The following is a 23747-nucleotide window of genomic DNA, read 5'->3' as shown; positions in this document are numbered from 1 at the left end:
AAAAAAAACACGTAGATGGGCCATCTGCCCCATGAAAGGGATCATAGGTCTAACCAGTGGATTGGGTTGGCAAGTGAACTGGTGGGAAACAAGTAGTTTTGATCAGTGCAAATCATACAAGGAAAGTAAAAGCATCAAGCTGGGATCAAGTTTCCCCAAATTTCCCCAAATTCAAATTCCTCAAACCTCCTAGGAAGCAATCACAAAGGCAAGCATGCAGTTTGAAGCATCCATAATTGTTTCAATCAACCTTAGGCTGATGTTTCAGGAGATGAGAACTAGTGTAGTCTAGATTTTGGACTGAAAGAACTTAGAGAACTTGGTTCATCAGTTAGAAACAGTCAGACAAAATTAATATTCTCTGTAGGCAATCAGACTGCCTATGTAGAATGTTAAAAAGTTAAACATTCTTCTAGCTAAGAAAAGTTCACTTCCAGTAAGTACAGCAAAGGCCACAGACAGTGCAATAGGTATTACAAGAAACTGTTATGTTCTTTGTTTTCTCCTCAAAGAGGTTTCTGACTTTTCGCAGCCTGGTTAAGGAAAAATAAGCTGTCCTTGTCCATCTCTGCCACTTAGCAAAGATGGACAGATTCAGCAGTTACCTTCTGCAGCCACAGACAGGCAAGAAAAACAACTGAGAAGAGCAGAAGAACAAGACACCAACAGAAGAGTCCTGCAAACAACAGGGTTGATTGTCCACAGACAGGCATGCAGCTTTGATCTTAAAGCACAGCTTGCTGGGATTGCTAAGAGAAGAGCTACTGAAAACAAGAAATAAGCTTGGTAAGCAAAGTGGTGTGGGGTTGGACATACAGTTTCTTAGGACAACAAAAAGAGGTCAGAAATATAACTCTGGGTTCCAAAGATGCTGTGCAGGTCAGATACGCTGAGAACTGCAGAGCCACCCTTCTCCTCATTCTCATTCTAGTAAAGATCTACTGCATAACTTTGAGCAAATTGTTTTACACTCTTCTGTCTTACATCTAAAACAGGATGAGAATCTTCAACAACTACAGAGCATTTGGAAGTGACAAGAAGAGAACAGCTTTTAGTGACAACACAATATACCTAGAAAGGCAATATAATACAGCAAAGTTGCAGAACAGAAAGGGTTTTTAAGAGATGAAAAAAAATAATAATAATAAAACACCCAACAAAACACACACCTCCACAGGACTTTAGAGTAGCATGCATTTGAATTCCAGCTTCATAGAAATGACAAGATCATAACTCAGATACTTGTAACTAATTCATAAAAGAAGTATATTATGAATACCTAAGCAAAATATCAAGGCAAAAGAACAGCTCTTTGGTGACCAGAAACAAGAAAGCAGAGAGTGACATAAATTAGTAAAAGCAATGCTGCGTGGTCAAGTCCATAGAGCATTGCAGGATCTAATCTTCAGACAAGGAGAGATCATCTACAGAAAACTGTATCTAATTAAATCACTTCTGATTGTACAACCAAATCTGTGTGCTAAAAATCAAAAGTCCTTTTAGAAGTTAAGCTAAAAAATGTACTGAGATTATATGGCAGTGGTTGTGGAGGGGCTGAATTCTCAAAGTAGGACATGTTTTGCTCATCTTCTTTTCTGACTGGAGTGATGGAGAGAACAGCAAACAATCTGCACTATATTGGATAATGCTACCAGACAATCATCCAGATGTACACGCTTCCAGTCACACTAATTAAATGCTGTGTGGAGCCATCCTGGGGAAATTACATACAGTTCCTTTAGAGAACCACACACTTCTGAAATGCTTGGGCAAGGCCTCACTCCACCTGAGGAGCCATAATGTTCATTTTCCTTTACTTTCCTAAGTAAAATACAACCGGTCCCCCTGTAATGATGTAATCCAGCTGGATGGACAGCATTATACAAGGAGGCAAAACATAGGTAATGGAAAGCAAGAGTTGCAGCTGAGCCATGAAAGAAATTGGGCAAGAATGCATCCTTGAGGAGCAAGCTTGGTGCACGTGGAGAAATGTTATTTTCCCTGAATGCTCTCCTCCACACAGCAGCTTTTGCCTTCAAAGAGAACGTCAATGTGATGTTTACACTCAAAGAGACTCAATACCTGAAAGTCGAGAAACAGAGGAAAGAGTCAGGAAGGCCACAGTGGAATGAGTAACACCACGTCCCCGTTCCCAAAAGTGGCTAGCTAACAGGGTATTGGCATTAGAAAAGAGTATCTTACTCCAGAACACAGTAACAATCCTACTCATTGTAAACCCACCTAACCAATGTAAGGTTGGAAGTTATTACTACACAGGACAAAAAGCACAACTGTTGTGGAGTACAGGATTTGTTGCTGGGTTTTTCTTCATCATCAGAAGACCATGGAAAGGACTGTGCTCTGGAAATCCGTTAGATCAGACTGCCTAAGCACAAGGAAATAGGTTTTCCAGTAAGATAGCACTCCGAAGGTGATTCTATGTATGTTCATACTGTCTGCCAGCTCTCTAGGAAAATTACTGTGGCAACTCCTGGTCACAGACAGTATTTTAAAAACTTAACCTGAAGATAGGTACCAAATAGAATAGCCTTCAGCATTCCTGATAATTAGCATATAGTAAAATGCAGTATAACCTCTAAGTGACATTTTAAGAGCCATTTCCCAAATATCTCAAAACAGAATGCCTGAACTCTTTTCAAATACTTGGCGCAAATTACCAGATTTGAGATCAAAAGCTAAAAAGCCAGTGCTGTTTGTGACTCAGCACAAGGTCTCCATTAAAACATTGGGCACTGACTCCTGTGTCTGACACACAGTTGTGAAAGGGTTTGCAAAGCTGAAGCCAATAAGGCTGGATTGCTTGTGCTGGCCCAGAATTTTGCCTAGTTTCATGCTTCCAAAAAATCCAAATAATAAAGCTGACGAGTTTGTCTGAATTTACTAGTTATACCCTATACAGTAAGACCAGAAACTTTAATCCTACCAACAAGATTTATTAAGTATTGGCAGGGATACATATGTTAGTTTATCATTCAGAGACAAACTATTCATTAGAGAGAGAAAAAAAAAAAAAGAGAGAGAGATGTAAACTCAACAAAGTTCAAAGTAAAAATAAAATAATTTAAAAAAAGAATGAAGATTTGTGTGATAGTACAGAATATTCTTTGTTGTTCTTCTAGATGATTTGCTTTAAGGCAGAAATATGATAGCTTGAATTTTAATAAGATATGGTTAAACAGTCTGTGATGTAGGAGTCCAAATGATTATTCTTCCTTCAAAAAGGACAGACAACGTACTACCCTACAATACTTGGTCTGTCTCTTCTTGCAGTAAACATTGCTAATGCTCCTGGAGAGGGGCTGACCTTGCCAGGCAATTACATTATGCTAATTTGTCTGTTACTATAACTCCTACAGAGGCATTCACAGCTCAAAGCAGGACAGAGATTTATATTGTCTCTTCCAAGCTACAGACTATGAACGTTAATCTCTTTCTCCTTCCAGTTACAACTCTACATGGCAATATCTACATGCAGCACGACTGCACACATTCAAAGCAACACTTAATGCCAGTTTTATTCAACTTAAAAAGACAAGCCATGGTCATACCTTGCTGTTTTAATAACTGTCACTCTATCTAACAAAGCATATGCTTGCTAACAGCTGCTTTCCTATGAAGACATGTGGTTTCTCATATGCTTTTGAAAACACCGCAGGAATGTATTTGCTTGCTAGACACCAGCGCCATATCACTGTATCAAGCAACAAAATAATGAAAGGAACTGAAATACGTTTTCTATGTTATAGTCATGTATTACAGAAATACATATTGTTTTAAAGCAACAAAAAATGTCATCCAGCTGAAACAATTCAGTGTAAAAATAAAGCTCATCAGTTAGTAGTTACATACACCACACTATTATTTAAAGATGGAATCAAAACATTGGTCTTCTACCGACACGTGGCAAATACCATACTTCATGCAAGCAGTTTACAGTCCATATTGCATCATGAGAAAAACTCATGAGATCTGGTTCTGCTAACTGCTAGCAAGATCAGAAGCTTCCCTAACATGTTTCAGTTGAGACATGATAAACAGATTATCAAAAAACATTGACTCACAGCAGTTTAATATGCTACCTGTCCATTGAGTAATCCATAGTAACTGACCTTAACATGTTTTTCTCCCCTTCCTCTGTAAAGATGGTTTAAGGAAACACCTTCTCCTTCATATTTAGGGCAAGCTGAGTATTTGTGTTACCAGCTGAACATCAGAGAAGGCAAAAAAAGTTATCTTTTTGGGCTACTTTATCTTATATGTGTACAGTCTTGTGTATACAGTCTTTTGCCAGGTTAAGCTGAAAGCTAAATAACTTAGTAAATAGAGGTTCCATTTGTGGTTTTAAAACTGATTTCAACATCAATTTACATAAACACTTATATGCAAAAAGGAAAAATAATGGAAGTGTTAAAAAAAATGGTTATAGTTAAGTTACAGTTAATAGAAAAACAAAAAAGCCTCCAAACCTAGTTTATGAGAAGTTCTTACAGAAATTTCCAGCAAAAATTCCAGCAAGGTGTTTACAGAAAAGAAATAAAAAAATAACTATTTTCAATCCTTTTAACATTCTAGCATTCACATCATCAAGAAAATCACCCAAACTGTTCTGTAAGAGCTCCTGAACACACCGGTATCTAGGTGGTATTACAGTATTTCTCATATAACTTGAAAAATGTTACACCTGTGTCTTTATGACAGTCAAATATAAGGTCACACACACACAAATAAGCCCCCACCATGATAAAATGTTAGTGTTTTATTACCTATTAACAGTGAGAGGGCACATACAGAAGTACATACAAATCTGCATCATTGACTTCAGAAATTTCAAGCAGATCACATTGCACTACAGCCTGAATTTAATGCCCTGAGCCCTATTCTGGTAGGGAATTTTAAGATGCTTAAGCACATGGTACACAGAGGTCAGGAAAGCCGATGAAGAGCAAGAACTGGTGAAACTACTTTGACAGCTTGAAGTGTAGCCCTCAGGCATCTGGTCTGCCCTTTTTCATGGGTTATGATTCCCTCCGCACAGTCTGTGAAATGTAACACTTGCCTGTTGGGCCCATATGTTGCTATGTGGATTTAGCTTTTTGCAACATACTGTCAGATACACATGAAGCCCATACTGACCTCTGGCTCTTCATCTTCATTCTAAAAGAAGAGAGCAACCAAAGAATTAATAAGACATAGGAAAAGTAGATTCCTTGTGCAACTGTTCCTATCAGCGAGGACCTAGTGCAAAAGTGATGAACTTAAAAATCCCTTATAGGAGATTAATACAGGATGTTTCACTTGAAATGTAAGAACTTGGAACAGGCTGCCCAGGGAAGTGGTGGAGTCACCATCCCTGGAAGTTTTTAAAAGACGCTTAGATGTAGAGCTTAGGGATATGGTTTAGTGGGAACTGTTAGCGTTAGGTCAGAGGCTGGACTCGATGATCTTGAGGTCTTTTCCAACCTAGAAATTCTGTGATTCTGTGAACTGTATCCAGAAGTGATATAAGCCAAGGGACGAAATGGAAAGATAGCATAAAACATGTTTTGCAGTTAGGGAATAGAGGTATAACTTTGCAAGCCTATTCAGAGACCACAGAGAAATTATGAATCCAACTGTAAATATCAACTTCTTAACATTTGCAAAGTGCCCAGTACACTTTGGTAACTGAGTAACTTTGGTACCTCACAGAAGGTAACTGAGAGCATCTTTTGCCTAAAATAAATTTTTTAACCTTGTATGAATAGCAAGGCCAGAAAACAAATAGTCTGTGTCATGGAGTCAAACAATTTGCATGTGGTACTAGTCAGATCTACAACCTATGGGACAAAGATTCAACATACGAGCATTCTGAAATCAGATTTGATTCTTTTTCTGTATGCTAAAGATGGAGGGAAGAGGGAGAGGAGAAAAAATAAGGTATAGTCTGCCATTCCGGGGTTTCAAAAAGAAAGCAAACTGTTTCTGTTGGACTTCGATTTGTTATCCATGACTCCAGTTCTTCAGAAGAAAAGGAAGAAGGAATGGTTGACTTACAAATGCAAACATAGTCTTTCCCAACATATCCAATAGCTTTTTGTAGTCGTAGGTATTTTCATACAGCACAATAGTGTGATAAGACTTAAGTGTACATGCAGTGAAAGATACCATTCAGTGCATAATATATAAAAATTAATAACAAATTATCACAAGTAATTATAGAATTATATTGTTCACCTGCATTTCTCCTCAGAGTCAGAATGCTGGTTCCTCCATGAAGCCAGTTAATTTTCTGGTAATGATCAACACGTGATATATTTCTGAACTCTACAAAATTTAATTTTCTACTCATTTTCCAGATGATGAACAAAAGGAAACTGCTCTTCCTGCATAATTAACTTAGCTTATATTCCTACCATGAACAGTCTATATGAGGCTATATCTGTACTATGTGACTGTGTACTGTGTCTCATCTATGACCTTTCTATGGATACAAGCAGAAATCACACTGTGCAGACTCCACCTACTTCAGCAATACTCAGCTCATATTAGAAGTGGCTTAACATTACCTTATCTTATATACATATATAGTATATAGTAAATGGAGAGCACGGTATGAAAATACTTTTCTGTTGAAGCTTTCCAATCTGTTCAGAAGTTTTAAATGAGCAGAATGTGGTGCCCCTGTAAAGTTTTTAAATTTTTCCATTGCAAATATAACTTTTTATTAACTCTTCATTGATTATAAGTAGTGGAAGCTTCTCTGCTTGATAGGAGAGGGAGCGTTGAAAATTATCAGAGTATCACATGGCTTTACATGGTGAAAGGGAGGTGAGGGTGTCTAGCTGGCACAGCTTATTGAAGTCACAGTGACAAGAATCTGAGACAAACAATATCTATACAGGCAGCACTTCCGTTTCCTTAGTTTCTCAGTTCTTTCACACTGTATTAATAGTCTTTGAATACATCAACTTCAAAACAAGCAGAGATTTTTTCATTATTATCAAAAAATGCTGTGGCATTCAGTTCGTTATTTAATCTTGTTGGCAACAGAATAGTTATGGCATAATCCCTCACATTATAAAAGTAATTGCCATAATCATAACCTACATTCAATTATTTTTCCTTACAATGCAGCTGCAGTGGTTTCCCCCTCCCAACCTGCCATCCTACCACTGAGGAGACAAGAAGGGGCAGAAAGCAGAGCTCACAAAACACTGCTACAGTCCATCCCTCTCCCTTTCCTAATAGCAAGTGACTCCCCATCCCAGTTAATAAAGAGCTCCTTGTCCCTCCATTATGCAGTGTAATCTTTAAAAGATTACATTCTCATTTGGGAACGAGCCAAGAGCCAGTGGGAAATTCTCTAGTAAATTGGATAGGGAGACAACAATATGAAGGGCAGCTGGATGGGAGCACATTTTTTTCAGGGCATTCCTGTTCCTGGGGCCCTCCGGCATTGTTAGAAGTCCTGCAGTCTTGGTTCTTTTCACTGCTGTGTTGTCAGGATAATGCTATTCAAGAAGAAGGGGATACGGATTAGCTGTTTTGAAGATGGAATGCGAGGAAGTGAATACTGAAAAGCAGCAAGAAAAGAGAGAGAAAGCCCAATTATATTTTTAAGTCTTACCACCTTACATAAAAACAAGGGAAGTGCACTTTGTTGTGAAACACTACTAAGCAATTCAACTACAATAGTAAAATGATTGTGTTTGTTTGTTTGTTTGTTGTTGTTGTTTTTTGATGACTTAGACTGTCATCAGGAAGCCCATTTGACTACCTCATCACTAACAGTTTACTAAGAATTATTTTGAAAGGAACATTTCCCTCACTGCCTTTCTCTCCTCCCCTGCATCTTCCAACAGAGACATCACCTGCTCCATGGAATCTACTTTCCATCCCATGCTACCTGTGATCCTGGATGGAGAAAAACCAAAACAACATAGTGCAGTTTGCTTACCCCATTTGCACACAGAAGGATACAAGTGAATGAAAAAGTCATTGGGATTTTAATTTAATTTTACTGTAATTTAAAAGTACTTTCTCAAGAAATCACAAAAAATTATGTATCCAGAAGACTGGATATGTGCTTTGCATTAATTTTGTCAATAATGGTGCATATATATTTTATATATATATATATATATTGTATATATATATATATATATACACACTACCACCTTGTTACCAAGTTTTGTTAGAAAATACACAAATCTCAAAAAATTCTTATAGTTTTTCATTTGTTTGTTTGTTTTTAAGTGGCAGGTCATTTTTATTCCTCCAGAGAAATGAGTAAGTTTCTAAACATAACTTGAAATTCCAATCATTATTTCCATTCATGGAACATAATCTAGTTAGTTATTAGGAGAAAGTAAAAAAAATAGTTGTAATAGCAGGGTAGCCAAAAGATTGTTTTTACCCTTAAATGGTTGTCATCCAAACTGTAACTTTCTTCACCTGCAGGACTCAAGTAACAATAGCTACCTATAGTCCATGGGAGGCAATAATAAAGATACATTAAAACAGACGATTGAAATCCTAATGTTGGGAAGCCCTGGTTTCGCAAACTATCTCTATTCAACAAGCTTGAATACACACATGCTTGAAGTTAAACACATGCTTAAGAACTATTGAGGTACGTGGTCTTTGGCCCCATTTCAGAAAAGCATTTATATACATATTTAACTGGCTGAGATGGATAAAGCAAAGCGAAGAAACTAGGGTAGGAGAAGTGTACCTGAAAAAGATTCAGGCCAAACAATAATCCACAAAATAAGAACTTATGTGTGGAGGCGTAACAAACTTAATAGTTTTTCTAGTTGTCCTAAAATGTGTATGTTGGCATTCACGTTTGCATGAGTTTACAGTATTGGAACAAAAATATAATATAAATGGGAGAGAACTACGGTAACTACTTTTCATTAGAGAAATGGGCCTTACATAGATACATACATCCCATGGGACAAAGATTTCAGACACAAAACAAGACTGTGAGGAAAGGAAAATATTTTATAAAGACGACTGAAAACAGAAACAATAGCATCCAGGCTCAGTCCCAACCCCCTCCTCCTTTCCAGGAGGAAAATATTATAATACCAATCATCAGTTGAGCATCTCCATCTCTCTTCTTGTACAGCTGCACCTTTTGACATCTAAATTCAACATTAAGAGGATACACTGACTCAGTTTCCATGAAGCAAAATTTATTTCACCAAATTCATCCTTAAATATATTATTTCAATGGGGAAGAGGAGAATTATACTTTTTCACATTCTTCTCTCTCTGCTTATCCAAAATCACAGCATTATTTTAATACTTCACTCCTCTGAAAACTAAGAACTGCCTTTTTAGTTTCTGCCTAGTGCTATTCCTTCCTTCTTTTATTCATTCATCTTTCTCTTTTCCCCGTACAGCCTCATAACATCTCCATCTCTCTCCTTGCCTGACTGGCATTGCTTTTCCTCTTCTTCAGTGTGAATGTTCCTCCCTTACTCTGTACAGTGTTAGGACATTAGGGAGGACCCCAAGATCAGACTCTTTCAACACAAAGGAGGAGGAACTGGCAACATTTTTTATTTTAATTTCTCCATTGCTAGGAAGAGAAAAATTAGGACTGGGGCAAAAATAAAAATAAAAATAAATAAAAATAAAAATAAAAACTGCCAGATCAAAGCAAACAAGATAAGCAGTATTCACCTTTAATCCTGCTGTGCTGCTGCTGTGCCACTTCTCAGTGAGAGTGGTGAAGCCAAAAGCCAGTTCCCTTTCTGCATGTACAGCAGGGAGAAAATACCACCCCCCACCCCCCTCAAATGAGGAAAGAAGAGGAAAAAAGCAAATCTCTCTCAATGTAGGAGGGGAAGGCACACCGCACACATAGACACACACATACTTACTTTAATCTCTGTTGAAAAGGAGATGAGAGACCTACTTAGCTAACAACTGTAGAGTACTGTTAGCCTAGTGAAAGGTGCTGTGGCATGGAAGTCAAGCACCTTAGTCATCACATGCATTACACTTACAGACTATATGGTTTAAAGCGTGCCATTGTCCCTTATTTATTATTTTATAGCAGTTCCTCTTATAGATATCTCTTGTTTATAAAGAATATTTCTAACTTTTAATAAGAAGCAAGAAGTCTTGATCTTGTGCTTTTTTCTTCTTCGTTGGTGAACAGGGTCTTGAGCTTGCTGTTTTCATCAGCCTTAACCCACCTCATAGGTTTTTTGGAGGGAGAGGGAGGTAGAGACAGATGCAGAATATGATTGGTTTTGTAATTGTAACTTCAGTAGTTTTATCTGAACTCCAGCTTTTTTCAGCTGGCGTCAATAATGGTTGCCTTTAGAAAAATGAGGCACAGCACAAAATACCAACTGCAGTCAGATGTTGGAGAATATGAATAAAATCATAAGTTTCCCCTGTTATGGTGAAATGGATTAAAGAAAAAAAATAAATAAATAAAAGTCATATCTAATGAAAAGGGAGAATATAAGGCTTACATGACCAGGCAACGTGTTTCCCTAAACACCTTTAGGGAAACATATTTTCCTGCACACCTTTACTGAGACTCAAAAAATCAATGACCACTTAAAAAAAAAAAAAAAATTTCCAAATAACATCTGGCATAAAATTATTCTGGACACTGGTCCTTTTCCAGAATTCCAAAGGAAAAAAAAATACTTCTCTGGGATCACAACAGTTTTCCTGTCCTCACTGAGCACTTTTTTCCCTCAAGAAGATTTCTTTTAATAACGGTATGTCACAAATGATCACTAGGCAGGAAAAAAGGGTCAGGACAGGAATAACAAAGATGAAAAGAAAACTGCTGAGAGTTCACCTCTGCTATTTGTTTTGAAGCACACTTAAGATTCAAGTGGGACTACTCTGATTGTATTCAAAGATTTAGTTAGTTAAAGAACATAAACAAAACTAGCAAGGGCCATCAACCAGAGTAAGTTTTCCTCATAATCATAGAATAAGATCAATTTTGTTTATTCTTTAATACGATAATCTTGACTCCTCTGTATTTTTAAAAAAAAAGAAATTAAACTTTCTTAGGACAAATGGCCTATTACTGCAGGGCAGATTTTTGGGCTGCTTGTATTTTCTCAGATTTTTTTTTTATTTTATTTTTTTTTGTTTGTGCTTTCCTTATCAAGTATTTTGAAGATTTTATACCAATTTTAGGTTAGCATGTTCTGCCTAGCAGCTTGTAACCATTGAAAGGCAAGGCCATAATCCATCTAGGTTTAGGGCATTTTCATAGAAGTGATGCAGAGCTGTGTCAATTTTAATGTCATGCTATAGAGAGTGCATGCAGCTCTCTCCACTTTAGAGGATTAAAAGTGACCTCTCTTACCAAAATCAATAAGGGCAGCTTGCTGTGACTAATAGGTTGTAGAAATTCAAAAGAGACTGTTTGTAACACTGAGTTCATTCTCCCTGTGTCTCTCCCCACCCAGCCCCAGACTCGCTGGCAGGTCTGCACTTTGACACGTACATTCAGATGGCAAACCGATGTCTGTTCTCCTCCCAGGAACCAAACCAAGCCACAAACAATTTACTCGCATATTAGGGAAGAAAGTAAATTGATATTTATCTGATCAGACAGGACTTGGAAACTTCTGTAAAGAAACATCTTAGAGAAAACAGAATAAGGAAATAGTGAAAATGTACATTTTTGGACCCTATTAGGCTTTTTAAAAGACCCTTATGTATTATTAGGATATCAGCTAGTAGCCAGATTCTTCACATCTCTTCATGACGTGAGATTTTTTTTCTCGCCTTTGAGCACAGGCTTTTTTCCTTCAAATTTTTGCCTAGCTGCAATAGGCTAGAAATTTTACTTCCATTATAGTTGATGGAACTGCCCCGGAGATGTATGAGGTTGTAACATCCAACTGTAGCATTCATTAACTACTATGGCACATGCTTGGTTGTTCTGACTTTTCTCTTCTCCACTATTCCTTTTGTTACTTTGAAGTACTTCAGATTTAACAGTCTGGTTCAGTGGCTTTTAGAAATACATTAATTTCATACAGTATTTGAAAATGGTTCTGCTACAGAGAGTGCTCACAACTGGTGTACAGCAAATTTTCAGTTTCTCATTTTGTAACACTGTGGACTACTAGTAACTCAGATCAAGATCTCTTATGGTTAAAATACCCTTACTCTCCTGGATGTCTTTAATTTCCAATTTATTTTGCTTGAGGTACAAATTAAAAAACCTTACCCACAGTTCATAGCGTGTGGATTTTCTCCATATAACAATCACCATCATTGTCTTTATGCCAAAAAAACAAGACTTGCCTTGGGGGAGCAAGGGAGAAAAGGGGCTGAAGTGGTGGGAGGAACCCAACTGTAAAGGTTTAGGAGTCCCTATGGAGGTTTATAAATAGACGACTGCCATGTGCAAAATGTGAAAGAAACCCAGTCAGCATAAGAGCTCGCTGCTGTTTTGAAATCTTCTAACTATGTCCATTTCACTTAGACAGTAGACAGTTATAAACAAACAATAAATCAAGAAATTATTAGCATCCAAATTTTGGCAAGATAATAAAATGTTTAGGGGTATAATCAGCAAATAATAGGAAAGATCTGCAAGTGAACCCACCAATTAATGATAAATAGAACTTGGCACAGAATAACTTCACCAATGTGGATCTCATTAGATGGCCATGGAACCTGTTCCTGCAGCAGTCCTTGCTGAGGGAGGGGAAGGTGAGGTAACCAAAATGTCAGTGTACCCACCCCCTCTCAACTCTCAGGCTCCAGGATTGTAACCACCTGGGCCAAAATGACAACCTTATGCTGAGTAAAGGCCATACCGTGGTTCTCCACCCTTTAATTGATAGGTTTCCTGTTCTCAGCTTTTGGACCTTTGCTCTTGAATTCCATCTAAACACAGATGACCAAAATCGTGAAGCTTTACTTGCTCTGGAGAGTGAGAATTCCTCTCTCCTCTGCTCACCTGTTTTATTAATGATACCTCTTAAAGAGAGAAATGCCCCTAGGCAAGTGATATCAGTTAAACAGATAAATAGTTCACACACCAGGCAGGGGGAAGGGAAAGGGGAAGAGACTCTGGCTTATTAGACTAGAAACAGACACACCATATTAATACAAAGAATAAGCATATGGTTCTAATAGGCTTTCTTAAAATGATTTATCAGCTGTGATTAAGCCCTCAACCAGCATGTCTATCTTCATAAATAAAGTAAAAGTGCACCTTGCTCTGAAGTATATCAGCAGTATCTTATTACCCACCCAACCATATATGCTGCAGTCCACTTAAAATTCAGCTCTGGGAAGCAGAGTTTGTGTTTAATGGCAGAGTGTACACTCTAGAGAGATTGCCAAGAATTAAGGGCTTTACCTAAGAGATAGACTTACCGAAAACACTACTACAAGGAAGGTTTATCCCTTCATCATGTGCCATCCAGTCCATGCTGCTGAAATCTGAGCAGGTAACAAGAAAGCTGTGCCATTAAAAACACTCGTAGGAAGACCAAGGCAAAATGCACAACAACTATTCAATGTTGTTGTGAAGGAAATGTCAGAATGAAATCAGGCAGACTTCCTTTTTGGGCATAGCCAAAATATACAAAACACAACAAAAACCCAAACATTACAGAAGGATGACTCAACTTCTTTGGGACAGAGACAATATAAAGCAGAAGGAAAGTGGACTGTCCTGACTGAGCTGTGCAAGATGATTCATCAGCTGGAATTTAGAAGAACATGGAAGGATTATGGTTAGGGAGGTTTAGCTCAATCAAAACCGTATGCCCTCCAATATTGCCTTTCTGCATGCTATAGTCACTTACTGATGGAAAAGCATTCAGGTCTTCCCTCAGACTATGAGAATCTAAATACATAAATCCATTCAAGCACAGTCCATTGCATCAGAAGAAGGTAAGACAGACCTGCCTGCCAGCAGAAGACAAGATGTACTGAGCAACAAGCCCAAGTTAAAGCCCATTCCTCTGAATATTTTTGCAAGGTCATGTTATGAACTCTTGACAGTTGTTTTTTTTTCTGCACAGTTATGCAGAAGCAGTCCCTTTTGTAGCAGTTCAACATAACAAAGTGCCTGGAATAAGTGCCTCAACTGCAGATATATACTCAAAACAAGACTCTCAAAGTCAATGGACCAAAGTACCAACTGCAGAATTCCCATGTAAAAAGTAATGTATCACCACGTGGCTACCAGGAGAGCTCCACAAGTTAAGAAAAGCAGTTAAAATACAGCAGGCCTACCCATCTGGAGAGAGGAGGAGAGCATTCTTCCTGTCTTTAGCAACACTGAACAACAGCTGATAAATCTTTAACACACATGGTTTGTGCGATGCCCTGTGCTGAGGCTGAGGAGATATGGAATCAATCCGAGGCTCTGCCACAGACTTCCTGTGTAATTTTTAGCAAGTCACTTGAGTCCATATCCTTTATGGTAGCTCAGTGATTCACTCCTGCTTTATTTCAGTGAGAGCAAGACACCAAAATGCCTTTGAAGATCTCTATCAATCTTTTGGGGCCACACTGCTAAAGATATTTAGGATCCAAAAGACACAGAAAACTGCTTGCTTGGCAGAACCGTGAAGGGGAAATATCTCCATGGAAATATCACTCCCTGTCTGCAATTTCTTCAGGAGCTTGGTGTCCCACTACAAAGGAGCTCTGGAAAACAACATTCTTTGAAATCTCTTCTTCCTTAGAAAATAAGAGAAAGAATTCCCATTCTCCACAGAAATGTTGCAAAAGTTAATAATTAAGAAAAAAAGGGATTTTATAATCCAACAGTGAGCCCATAAAGCAGATCAGTAAGTCTATTTAATTTGACAAAATTAGAACATTTGAAAACTCAATACAATTGTGTCACCCAGAAGAAATGATATGAAGATGCTCACATCTGCAAAAAAACATATGTTATATGTAAAGTATGGGAACTATTATATTTCCATCTTTCAATATGGGGTAATATTTTGGACTTTGAACTTAAGAATTAAGAATGAATGAATTGCTGGCTGGTCAAGGGGAGTGACTGCCTCACTCTACTCTGCGCTGGTGTGGCCTCACCTTGAGTACTATGTGCAGTTTTGGGCACCCCAGTATAAGAAAAACATAAAGCTGTTAAAGAGTGTCCAAAGGAGAGCAACAAAGATGGTAAAGGACTATAAAGCACTATATGGAAGATGTATGAGTATTGGCTAAGGTCACTTGGATTTTTCAGCCTGGAGAAGAGCAGGCTGAGCGGAGGCCTCATCACAGTCTACAACTTCCTCATGAGGGGAACAGAGGGGCAGGCGCTGAACTCTACTCTCCGCGGACAGCAACAGGACCCAAGGGAATAGCATGGAGCTGGGATAGGGCAGGTTCAGACTGGATGTTATGGAAAGGTTCTTCACCAAGAGGGTGGTCAGGCACTGGGACAGGCTCCCCAGGGCAGTGGTCATGGCACCAAGCCTGCTGGAGTTCAAGACGCGTTTGGACAATGCTCTCAGATACACAGTTTGATTTTTTGGGTGGTACTTTGAGGTCCCAGAGTTGGACCTGATTGGACTTGGTTCCTTCCAACTTGGCTATTCTATGTTACTAAGTTTGAGCCACCTTGACCACAGCTTAAGTGATTGATAAAGTAACAGGTTGAAGCTATTACAACAAGTGCAGCCACGGTACCCTGTCATTTAGCTACTGTATTAACATAAATCAATTCTACACATATTTTTCTTCTGCTACAACATACCCACCACATAATCTCAGGAACAAAATAAGAAATCAGAGGGAACTTTGACTTGAAAAAAAGAGTATAAACATTCTTACATGTTTAGATAAATGCATGCATGTGCATTAATGATTGCATAATTAAAAATAATTGAAATAAAAGGTATTTAAACCTAGGCCTTTGCCATTTTCTGCTGTACAAAATATCAGTCAATGAGAATCACAAGTACTCTGGGAGCAGACTTATGAGTTTGTTGGTTTGTATCACTTCATGAGTGAAATACAGCTGTTTCTCAACACTTGCCTCTGAATTGTGTAGTACCAAAACAATATTCTTCTGTTTCATCTCAAACAGCCCACTGGGGTTTCAGTGTATTTATAAGGGAAGAACGGAGCTAACAGGGTTGCTGTAGAGGAAGGGCACACACTCAAATGTTATACCATTTTACATTGGCACACTGCAGCATTGACACCACCTCCCACAAGATCATGCTTCGAAGGAAATCAATCTGCAGATCTCCTATCCTGCATTACTATAAAAATAGACAAAAAATAAAATAAAACATATTCTTGAAACATGACTCCGTGCTGCACATTAATCGTGTGAACCTATGCAACCATCATATTTGTCTTTTTTTCTTCAGTGGACTACTTCACTTTGCTGATGCTTTTCTAGCAGTAAGGTGCCTACAGTGAGACAGTCTATTAGAACTGGAACATTAAGCCATGTTGAAGACTTGCTGGCTACAAGCTTCCTGGACTGACAGTGAACTACCTACAATATAAGCAAGCTCTAGCTGTTAATAGTTGTTTCCCAGCCTCATTTGCATAGTTTACTTATTATCTTGCAACATTGAGTGCTGATTAGAAGATTTCAAAATGGCAGGATAAGTCTGAGGAAATGATGTATCCAAATTCTAACATGAGCAGAATGTGATTTTTAAAATGCCTTCATATTGAAAATATTCAACTCACTGCTTCTAAATGTTACTGTATGTACTATTCTATTCTACATGGTATGCTGAGTGCATTTACATTCTTGTTTCATGCAGGGAGGTCAGAAGAAACATTTTAATGAATCAGGTCCAATTAGTTCACAAATGAATCCTGACTCTTCCCATCCTTGACAATACTCCATCAGACCCAACCTTAATGCTAAAAAAAAGATGTGACAGGAGGGCCTATCCAGTAGCAGCAAAGGTCATGTGTTTGCAAGTAAAATGCATCGCAAGTGCTTTGGGTACTTAATGCTCAGAGCAGTGCAAACTTAAAACCTACAGCTAGCAGGTTAAGGTGCCAGCATTTCCTGCCTTGCTGACTTGGGTTGCAAATTTTGTCTGAGGCAGAGCTGTCAACTTGAGAGCTCTTGAGAGGTTTAATATTTACACTTCTGAATGTGGAAGGATAGTATAGGTATGCTTTTATCTGTATTAATTTTGGTGGTGAATTTGAGATTATGCTTGTGTCAGGAAGAGTGCCATCAAGAGGGTGCAAAAAGCCTCTTTCATATGATTACCGATATGCTTATTTCTGATCTACAGCATCCTTTGCCTTCAGGGAGTGGGCCTTTCTTCAGAAGAGACTTCTTGCTATTATTTGCTGGTATAGACAATCTCATTTCCATTTATAACTTTCCTTTTCTCATTTCAGTTCAAGGCCTGGAGATCCTCATCATTACTATTACTTGAGTCTATTTAGTCCCCAGGAAAAAGGCTAACCCAAATATAATTTAAGAGATGGTCTTTGATGGATGAACTTATAATCTTCACAGATAAGAAATATCAAGTATGGGAAGCAGAAAGAGACATTACTCCCACTTTACACATGAGCAACCATGACAGAATGATAATGATTTGTTCCAGGTTAAACAGCTAGGATAATAATGTAAGTGCTTTCCCCTCAATACTACCTTTCCAAAAAGGGTACATACAGTGTTCCTAGAAATATGCACGCAGCAAGTCACACCTAATTTGAAATGTTACCAGTCTGTATAACCAGCTTAATCACAACAAATTCTCATGGATCACCTGTGGGTTCCCACTTCCCAGGAGGGAAAGAGAAAGAAGAGGGAAAGATGAGGGAAATAAAAGCTAATTGGATTGTATTCTTTCAGTTTTCAAGTGATGACTCTCAAAGAGGGGGGAAAAAAGTGTTTTTCTATTATAAGATTTCAATGTCAAGCTGTGTGCTAAGCCACAGTGATATACTAAAATAAACAAAGCTTTCTTTCAGAGTCCAAAGAAATTAACCTGACCAAAAATATTTTTGGAAGAATTTTCTGAGACATGAGTAAGACTTTCATGCTGCTAGTATTGGTCTCTCAGTGCTGGTAGATCTGTTACAAGAACGCTACTTTGCACTTATTCCAGGTACAGGCTGTTAGAAATATTTTGTTAGCAGTAGTTACAGAGGAGTCCCATTCTGTTGTGGCCTTTGTTTCTTGCATTTCTGTAAAGCCCTTCTGGGGCCTGTTTCAGATTCCTATATTTTAGTCAGTAATACATGAATGAACAGACAGCAGAATAGTTGGAAACACAGAAAAACGTTACAGGTTAACAAGACAGTGTGACTTTAGCTTTGTATATATATAATTTCTCCCTCTTCCCATCATGCTCCCTGGAGATCACTAATGGCAGTTGCAGGGGTTAGTAGAAGGAGGGCAGAATAAGACATCCAGAGGCCACTCAACACCTGGTATTATCAGGTAACTTGATGCCCTTGACTAGACTTCAATCAGATTGCGCAGCTACCCTCTAGTGAACTGAAATGGACTCTGCAACTTCAAACCTTGCAATTTATGGCTAGTTGCACAGAAGTCCACATCTGTAAATTTCTGCTCATCTCCTACTCCTAAAAACAAAGCAGAAAGAACCACTTAGGAATCCTCTTTGTAAATTATCAGTACTGAAGACATAGGAAAACAGAAAAATGTTCTCCTTAATTTTGGCCAATTATCCCCCTGGCAGCACACAAGAAGCAAAAGTATTGACAAATTAAATCTAAAATTAGATATATTTATCTCATTACATCAGTGTTTCCCAACATTCATCTTGCATGTAAAGCTGCAAAGGTTGGTCTTGGATATTTTCCCCACCCTTGACCAAAACTTGGACTCTCATATTTGGACTCTCTTTTCCCTTACTTAGAATGCTACGTCACAGTCTCTCTCCTCTTCCATATCTGTCCCAATCTCCCTCCTTATAAGCCACAAATTATTCCTAGACTCCCTTCTCATCTTTTTTCTTACACGTCGCCTCTCCCTTTCTGCGTTTCAGCAATCAGTCTCACCACTTTTTTCCAAAAAGCCCTCTAGTGCCTTCACTTTGTAGACATCAGAGTACCTCCAAGATCCCAAAATGCTGCTATCTCCAGATTTCACCAGCCACAGCAGCCACACTCACACATTTCACTTGTATGAGTTTTTAATTGGACAGCGATCATTAACAAACAAAGCAAAAGACAATACAGCAGACATAAGAAACAGCACCTACATGGAAAGCACTTGCAATTGGAGGCAGCAGCACTTTGAAAGGCAAAATAATGCTGAGGCAAGCTAAGAAGTGCCCTCTGGCTTTAGCACCATAGCTGCTTTGTGGCCTTCTTTTCTTTCTTTTAGCCTATGGTACTGGTTAATGCTCAAGATAGACAAATAGAGCTTACTGAGAGAACTAACCCAAATAACACAATGTCCAATACTTGGAGAACTTCTATGGTAGGGGACATATCACATAAGATTTCCCAAGAGTTGCAGAAATGGGAAAGGGGAAAACAAAGGCACAAAAGGGAACACTGTGAAGGGGAGGCATTTTTCAGGTTATTCAGGAATGGCAAGGAGGAAGAAGGAAGCAGTATGCTCCTTTAGGAAGCCCCACATGACTTACATGTTTTAGTTCTCAGAAGCAACCAGAACTTTGGATGCTTACTTGAAAAGCTGAAGTTTCACACATTACCTCTCACTGACATCTATAGTGCATTAAGCTATTTCACAATTCTCTGAAAGTTTTAACAGCTCATTAGGATCCCTCAAAACACCGTAACAATCTTTGGCCATGTGATCTTACTTAACCCCATACAAAGTGGCCTATAGAATTCAACCTAAACATAGAGATACTGAGAGTAATGTAATACTAATTGGAAACGGGATACATTATCTACTAGGAATTGCAAGTTAAAGTTTGTCCCTTCAACACGAATTCTTGGTGACAAAGACACTCTGTTGCAGAGGTAAGAGAAAAACAACTTTTTGAAGTAAATGCCTCCTCATAATCCACATTTCCCTGTACTGTATTTCAGCAAGTTTGCAATCCTCACTTCAAAGGTGATATAATTTTCCCAAGCCTCTCCCTCAAGAGGTGTGTGGTTTTTATTATAGTTTACTTAAAAGCAGAGACTTGGAATCAAACCCTGGCAAACACAGTTACACACTTTTAGAAGTTTAATGCTGGTTTTTTTGTTGGTCTGGGGTTTCTTTTGTCAACTGTTTCAATAGTTTGAAAAGCATGTCACAACTTAGAGTGCCACCTAGTTTCTAACCAAAAGGTTACTACCAGGTAATAGAGCTCAATCTGCTTTCACGGTGTCCTTAAGGGGACGGAAAGGTTCAGTCTGCTAACACTCACCCTTTTGTTGTTCTCTTCTTCTTGTGCCTTCCTGAACTCGTGCTCTAAGGAGCAATCGATATCATTGAAGAGGCCCACTTCCTCGCAGTTCTTCAGAAAGCGCGTTGGTGTAGGAGTCTGATCTGAGAATATGAAATGAAATGATCACTGATATTTAACATTTAAAAGAAAGAGAAACTGTCTGCCAGAAGAAGAGAGATGCTAGCTAACCTCTTCATGCCATCCCACTCCCACCACATCATCATTAAAAACAAACCACACAGTACTGAAGTTTGACTATGAACTGCAGACAGACAACGCTTGCCAGCAGCATCTGAAAACAGGCAGCAGTCATCATTCAACCAGAAAGAAAACAGGCCAGATTTTCACAGAGCATGTAACACAAGTATATATCCTTAACATGTGCAAATGGTCATTTAACCACGCATAAACCTCCAGAAATAGGCACATGCAAAACAACGCACAGTCTGCATGGCAATGCATGTTTCCACTGCAGCATACAGGTAAATGTGGCAGATGTGCAGTAGTTAATGCCTTCAGTGCTTGAAACCACCTCCAACATGCACATACTCTGCAACACGTGGGGAGTTAGCCATGGTATGATGAAGTTCTGAGTCTAATATGATTTTTGAAAGAATGTAAAGCTAAACCTTGACCACAAAGAAGCATTCAGGTATTCTTTTTACCTAAAAGTGTTGATAATACATATAAACTGTGAGATCTGGAGTAAAACAATTTTTAATGCATGCCTTCATCTTGAGGAATTTTTTGCCCTCTCAAAAATTTTGGGGAAGGATAAGATTCTATTTAACATCACAAGTTGGAGGGAGTCAAGGTACAAGGTTTTTGGCCTTCTTTTCAAAAACCTGCAAGACAGATGAGCATAACTGCCCTGTGGACTGTTGCTCCAGTGATGACCTCAGCTAGTCTTTCTCCAGGAAATGAGAAATCAAGCCTAAACTTGGGAGCCAGCAACTCTTCAAAGACCAGCTCTGAGGCAACTCTAATTCTGAGGCAAGATCTTCACTACTCCACATCAGCTTCCTCATCTCCCCCAAAACTACAGTACAGAACCACATTAACAAACTTATACTAACAAAACCTCCTCTTGCATGTTAGTTTCTTATTGTAGCTCAATATTTTCTGTAATACCTAATTTCATGGAAAAATTGGACTGTCTTCAAAACTCATCTTCTGCACAGTCATTGACAACTATCCTATTGTTTGAAATTAATTCTTTAAAGAATTAAAACTCTGTCACACTAATCCCAGTTGCCCATACTTGGCCAATTCTGACCTCAGAAGAGAGCTTCACACCTCAGTGAGTTCTGGAAGGAAAAAAAGAGTAGTTTTTTGCACCTAGCTAAGCTTGGTCAATTTCCAGTACAGGGAGACACAATGAGCATTACATGATCAGGATAGAAAAACAAAGCAAACAATAAACAAAAGGTAGCACAAAAAGAATGTACACAAGAGAAAATGCAGTTTCCACTTGGAAACTGAGTGGGAGGGATCAGTCTCCTCCCTTGCGAAATCAAAGTGAAGCTGACTTCTACCTGTAGAAGGCATGATACTAAAGGTTTGACCTTCTTAAGTAATCTAAGGGATAATACACTGGTTTGAATTTATGTTCCATCAGAAATATATTGATGTAACATTGAAAGCAAGTCCTTAATGTTAAAGTTCTGGTTTATTTCTTTTGGCTTGAGCATTATACTTGTGAGCGTAAGGGAAACAAATCTCAAGCATTTGGGAATGCACACATATTTATCTATTAGTTTTCACAGCTGACTACTGTATTACCAGAGTCAGAAATACAAGACTTTCCAAGACTCTCGCAAAAACTCAGCATAAGGAGCCAAGTCAACGAAGTGCTGACGTTGATGGGGACCGAGGGCACTCAGCACTTCACAGGTCCATACCCTAAACAAGGGCTGCCAAACTGATCTCTGGGGTAACCTCACTGAACTCAGTAGATTCTCACCAGAGTTGTCTTTGGACCATGGACTGGAATTTGCACTGGAAATTCAGTGCACTAAAAAGCATAGAATCATAGAATCATAGAATATCCTGAGTTGGAAGGGACCCTTAAGGATCATCAAGTCCAACTCTTGACACCGCACAGGTCTACCCAAAAGTTCAGACCATGTGACTAAGTGCACAGTCCAATCTCTTCTTAAATTCAGCCAGGCTCGGTGCAGTGACCACTTCCCTGGGGAGCCTGTTCCAGTGTGCAACCACCCTCTCTGTGAAGAACCCCCTCCTGACGTCCAGCCTAAATTTCCCCTGCCTCAGCTTAACCCCGTTCCCGCGGGTCCTGTCACTAGTGTTAATGGAGAAAAGGTCTCCTGCCTCTCGACACCCCCTTACGAGGAAGTTGTAGACTGTGATGAGGTCTCCCCTCAGTCTCCTCTTCTCCAGGCTGAACAGGCCCAGTGACCTCAGCCGTTCCTCGTACGTCTTCCCCTCCAGGCCTTTCACCATCTTCGTAGCCCTCCTCTGGACACTTTCCAACAGTTTCATGTCCTTTTTATACTGTGGTGCCCAGAACTGCACACAGTACTCGAGGTGAGGCCGCACCAGCGCAGAGTAGAGCGGGACAATCACCTCCCTTGACCTACTAGCGATGCCATGCTTGATGCACCCCAGGACACGGTTGGCCCTCCTGGCTGCCAGGGCACACTGCTGGCTCATATTCAACTTGCTGTCTACCACGACCCCCAGATCCCTCTCTTCTAGGCTGCTCTCCAGCGTCTCATCGCCCAGTCTGTACATGCAGCCAGGGTTTCCCCGTCCCAGGTGCAGGACCCGGCACTTGCTCTTATTGAACTTCATGCGGTTGGTGATCGCCCAGCTCTCCAACCTGTCCAGATCCCTCTGTAAGGCCTTTACGCCCTCATTTGAGTCCACAACTCCTCCAAGTTTGGTGTCATCAGCAAACTTGCTCAAAATACCCTCTATTCCTACATCCAGATCGTTTATAAAAATATTGAAAAGTACCGGCCCTAAAATGGAGCCTTGAGGGACCCCACTGGTGACCGCCCGCCAGCCTGACGCAGCCCCATTTACCATAACCCTTTGGGCCCTGCCCGTAAGCCAATTGCTCACCCATCGTATGATGTTTTTATTTAGCTGTATGGTGGACATTTTGTTCAGTAGGATCCTATGGGAAACCGTGTCAAAAGCCTTGCTGAAGTCCAAAAAAATCACATCAGCTGGTTTCCCTTGGTCCACCATACGGGTGATCTTATCATAAAAGGAAATCAGGTTAGTTAGGCAGGACCTACCCTTCACAAACCCATGCTGGCTGGGACCAATGACTGCTCTGTCCCCCAGGTGCGCCTCAATAAGTCCGAGAACCAACTTCTCCATGATTTTACCAGGCACTGACGTGAGACTGACAGGCCTGTA

The 23747-nt window shown here is 39.3% G+C and overlaps 1 protein-coding gene across 1 annotated transcript in view; it reads right to left on the bottom strand.

The window, feature by feature from the left end:
- CREB5 (cAMP responsive element binding protein 5) overlaps window positions 1-23747 on the bottom strand; it is a 260411-nt gene that overhangs the window by 181969 nt on the left and 54695 nt on the right. Inside the window, exon 4 of the mRNA XM_084282029.1 lies at window positions 20337-20458. Coding sequence (XP_084138155.1) covers window positions 20337-20458 — 122 coding nt within the window. The remainder of the gene's footprint in view (window positions 1-20336; window positions 20459-23747) is intronic.

The sequence above is a fragment of the Netta rufina genome (assembly GCF_964035555.1).
Source record: "Netta rufina genome assembly, chromosome: 2".
NCBI lineage: Eukaryota > Metazoa > Chordata > Aves > Anseriformes > Anatidae > Netta > Netta rufina.
Note: the sequence above shows the minus strand (reverse complement) of the source record. Positions and strands in the feature narration are given on the sequence as shown.